This window comes from Nanorana parkeri, unplaced genomic scaffold (genome assembly GCF_000935625.1).
Source record: "Nanorana parkeri isolate BGI_ZX_2015 unplaced genomic scaffold, ASM93562v1 scaffold1200, whole genome shotgun sequence".
NCBI classification, from domain to species: domain Eukaryota; kingdom Metazoa; phylum Chordata; class Amphibia; order Anura; family Dicroglossidae; genus Nanorana; species Nanorana parkeri.
Window position 1 is genome coordinate 528089 of NW_017307468.1, and position 4711 is coordinate 532799.

The window sequence follows — 4711 nt, forward strand, 5'->3', positions numbered from 1 at the left end:
ACAGTTAAATACATGGCCCTGGGGATGAACACTGCCACCTTCAGGCAGTAGTGCGCATCTGCAGGCTGAAGGCATCCATTTCTGTCAGTGGAGCCTCCAACCTGCATGTGATACACACACACACACACACACACACACACACACACTGGAGTTCTTCCTTTCTCTTATAGTTGGGTGTCTCCATGTTTGCTTTATTGCCTTGTACGTTCAGAGGAGCTCACAGTACATTGTGGACGTCATATTAACCTCCACACTGCTCTTACCTAACAGGTGACGCCTCTTCCTGCAAAAGTACCAAATCTGCAGAACTGTCCCACCTGTTCAATCGAGCTGTAATAGTCCTTCCTGCGGGTGCACCTTGTGGCGCTAGGCAAGGCTACTGCGACAAATTTCATATCTGTCGCTTTGTCGATGCCGATGGCCCTATAGCCAGGCTGAAGAATTCTTTCCTGAGGGTGATAGAGCGGGACCCAGCGGCGTGGATGAAGGTAATCTTTTCTGATATTATATATCATATGTTCATAGGTTTTCATACTCCTATGACTAAACCATCATCCCTATAAATAATACATGACCCCTATGACTAATCCACTGCCCCCATGATTAAGCCACAACCCCTGCCACTAAGCCATGACCTCTATGTCTGAGCCATGATCCCTCTGATTAAGCCATGACCCATATGATTAAGCCACAACCCCTGGGTCTAAGCCACAACCCCTGGGTCTAAGCCACAACCCCTGGGTCCAAGCCACAACCCCTGGGTCCAAGCCACAACCCCTGGGTCTAAGCCACAACCCCAGGGTCTAAGCTACAACCCCTGGGTCTAAGCCACAACCCCTGGGTCTAAGCCACAACCCCTGGGTCTAAGCCACAACCCCTGGGTCTAAGCCACAACCCCTGGGTCTAAGCCACAACCCCTGGGTCTAAGCCACAACCCCTGGGTCTAAGCCACAACCCCTGGGTCTAAGCCACAACCCCTGGGTCTAAGCCACAACCCCTGGGTCTAAGCCACAACCCCTGGGTCTAAGCCACAACCCCTGGGTCTAAGCCACAACCCCTGGGTCTAAGCCACAACCTCTGTGTCTAAGCCACAACCTCTGGGTCTAAGCCACAACCCCTGGGTCTAAGCCACAACCCCTGGGTCTAAGCCACAACCTCTGTGTCTAAGCCACAACCTCTGTGTCTAAGCCACAACCTCTAGTCTAAGCCACAACCCCAGGGTCTAAGCCACAACCCCTGGGTCTAAGCCACAACCTCTGTGTCTAAGCCACAACCTCTGTGTCTAAGCCACAACCTCTAGTCTAAGCCACAACCTCTAGTCTAAGCCACAACCTCTAGTCCAAGCCACAACCTCTATGTTTAAGCCACAACCTCTATGTCAAAGCCATGACCCCTATGATTAAGCCACATTACCTATGACTAAGCCACAACCTCTATGTCTAAGCGATGACCCCATGATAACATGACCCCTATGATTAAACTACGAGCCCTATGACTAAGTCATGACCCCACGACTAAGCCATAACCTATATATCTAAGCCATGACCCTTTCGATTAAGCCACGGCCTCTATGTCTAAACCACAACCTTTATGTCTAAGCCATGACCCATATATTAATATGACCCCTATGATTAAACCATAAGTGCTATGACTATGTCATAATCCCTGTGACTAAGCCATGACCCCTATGACTAAGCCATGACCTCTGTGTCTAAACCATGACCCTTTTGATAACACAACCCCTATGATTAAACCAGGATCCTATAACTAAGTAATAATACCTATGACTATGCCATTACTCCTTTAATTACGCCATGACCTCTATGGCTAAACCACAACCCATATGATTAAGCCATGACCCCTGTAATTAGGCCATGAACCCATGCTTAAGTGATGGGTCTATGTCTAAGTCACAACCCCCGTGATTAACCCAATGCTTAAGTGCATATTTTGGGAGAAATGTGTAAGCCGTCTGGTGTTGTATGTCTGAGTGACCTGCCAATAAAGTTTGTTGTGAACTAACACATTAACTGAGCAGTGTGTAGCCTGACCTTTCATGTGTCCTGTGGGGAGGAGACAGACCCCGGAAGGCTGGGCACCGGTGGCCAGTCCTTGCCTTGTAGCCTGTAGCTGTGTCTCTTGTAATGGTCTATTGATGGGAGTAAAGGAAGGGTCAGTGTGCGTTGGGGAGGAATGTGGGGGCCATAGTGAACCTGAAGTATCTCCCTTTATGAGGACATCACAGGTTTGCTGAAGATATCTCTAAACATCAACTGATTGGAAAACACAAACCCTGATACATAACTGCAGCCTGTATTCTTTTCACAGACACGCTGGTGGGCCATACTCCTCATTATATTGTCCATTGCAGCTTTGATGGCTGGAACCATTTTTATTTTTGGCAGAACGCTTGACTCCAATAAAGGTATTTTTTTTCCTTCAAGAAGGTGACTCTTAAAGCTGAAGTTTAATTTGTCTTCTCAGGTTCTTCCTTTTCCCTCCTCATCTAACAGCATTTTTATATAAAACTTTCTGTTTTCATTACGTTCCTTTTTTTTACATCCTGGGGTGTCATCACTGGGTCTCCATGCTTCTCTGCGCCATGCAGGCTGATCATGGCTGGTAGGAGGGGTCGGCAGGGTTCTGTACATGGCTGGTGGGAGGGGCCGGCAGGGTGTTGTACAAAGCTTCCTGAAAACATCACAGCACCCAGCTTCAGTACTCCTCAAGATACTTAAGCCCTGATACAAGCAGTGAGCTTCCTTGGATGGGTCCTCACTGTATTAGACGTGATAACTCGCTGGTCCTTAGACCGCCGGAGCGGAGGGGGAGAGAGGCTGCAGGGGTTACGGGGGTCTAGCAGCCAGGTGGGAGGCTGCAGATGTCTAACAGCCAGACGGGACCAAGGTTCAGGTGAGTATAGCTTTTATTTTAGACCCTAGACCAAAACAAGCACCTAACACTTACAGTGCAGGGGTAGCAACAGTGGTGTATTCTGGTTTGGGGATGCCCTAGGCAACACTAAACTCGGGCACCCCCCCCCCCACACTAAATCTGCAGGGTCTCAGGGGGGCTGTGGAGGATCTGTGAGGGGCTCTGCGGGGTCTCTGGGATCTCAGGATCTGTGATCTGCTCTGAGAAGTCTATGGTGGGCAGAGGCCACCACAGATCCTGTGCAACCCCCCTGAGACCCTGCAGAGCCCCTCACAGATCCTGCACAGCCGCCGTGAGACCCTGCAGTCTGCAGTGTCTGGCTCCGCAAATATCAGCAAAAGGTAGAAATATCACCAGCAGAATGTCACTAGCAGAATGTTCATTTATTTGAAGTTCATTGTCATATAAACAAACGCTTTTCGGTACCGCGCAGGGTCCCTTGCTTTGGCGATGCTGAGCCTGATGAAGGGACCCTGCCAGCCCCCGAAAGCGCTTGTTTATATGACAAGGAACTTCAAATAAATGAACATTCTGCTGGTGACATTTCTACCTTTTGCTGATCAATAATTGTGGGGCCATAATTGGCTGGTAACTCTAAACTGATGAGCAATCAAGGCTTTTAAAGCATCTCCTATGGACAATTTTGAGTACCACAGTTTTTCACCATTGCAGGGGCGCACGCAATTCTAATGCTTGACATGTTTGGTATCTATTTACTCCACACGACCCCATCTTTTATTTTCTACCAAAAACTGGTTATTATATTGTGTCTGTATGCACTAAAAGTAATTTAAAATTTTCCCAAATATATCAATTTGATAAACATTTGCACAAATCTTGAGCCACATAAGAAAGTGCAGCTATCATTTTTGCAGGGCCTCTGCGTTCAGAAAATATATAATTGTTTGGGGGGCTTAAAGTCATTTTCTATACAAAAATTCTGATTTTAGCATTTGTGTGTGAAAAAGTTGCTCCGGTACTGAGGTGGTTCACAGATCAAAAGAGACCAAATAAGACAAGATCACAGTTAGGCCCCATTCACACGTAGCGACATACATTTTGCAGCGGCCGGGATAGCGCGACGTTCCAGCGACAATCCAGCGACGGTAGCGCGACCTTCTCCGTCGGGCTCCATTAGAAAAAAGCAAAATCGCGCAAAATCCGCCGAAAAAAGGGTCCTGTAGAAGCGACTTGCGACCGCGACATGGAGCTAAGACAGCTCCATTGAATATCATTAGCCGGCGACTTCTCGCGATATCGCGCGGCAAAAATGCGCAATATCGTGGCGGAAATCGCTATGTGTGAATGGGGCCTTAGGCTTTACATACACTTAACCAAATGTGACACATTCTGCCCAATTAAGACTTTATATCTAATTTCTTCCAGCAAAAACACAAAAGAAAGGATCAGAAAAAGTAAAACAAAGGGGACCCAGTACCCGCCGGAAGGAAATCGTCTACTGGGAGAAAGAAGAATTGTGCATGACAGCAACGCACGGGCTGTCCGAGACACGACTGTGATATTCATTCTGAAAGGTTCCTGACTCTGATAAGAGATCAGTTGCGGGGAGGTGCAGAAGAGACGAGGAGTCATCCATACGATACAATGGGAGATGATGATATCTGAAATCATGGAGGACATGGCGAGTGTATTTCAGGAAGAAGACATGGCTGGCTACACGTTTCATTCAGAAGATGGGATTTGTGTTATTTTCAGCTCGGGCAACAGAAACAAGCGTTACATGCTGAAGAGCAAACACTTCTATTGTCCTTTTTGA

At 47.6% G+C, this 4711-nt stretch overlaps 1 protein-coding gene across 1 annotated transcript in view; it reads left to right on the plus strand.

Moving 5' to 3' along the window:
- LOC108796952 (disintegrin and metalloproteinase domain-containing protein 10-like) overlaps positions 1-4711 on the plus strand; it is a 28590-nt gene extending 23879 nt beyond the window's left edge. Inside the window, exons 15-17 of the mRNA XM_018568515.1 lie at positions 271-488; positions 2329-2425; positions 4488-4711. Coding sequence (XP_018424017.1) covers positions 271-488; positions 2329-2425; positions 4488-4711 — 539 coding nt within the window. The remainder of the gene's footprint in view (positions 1-270; positions 489-2328; positions 2426-4487) is intronic.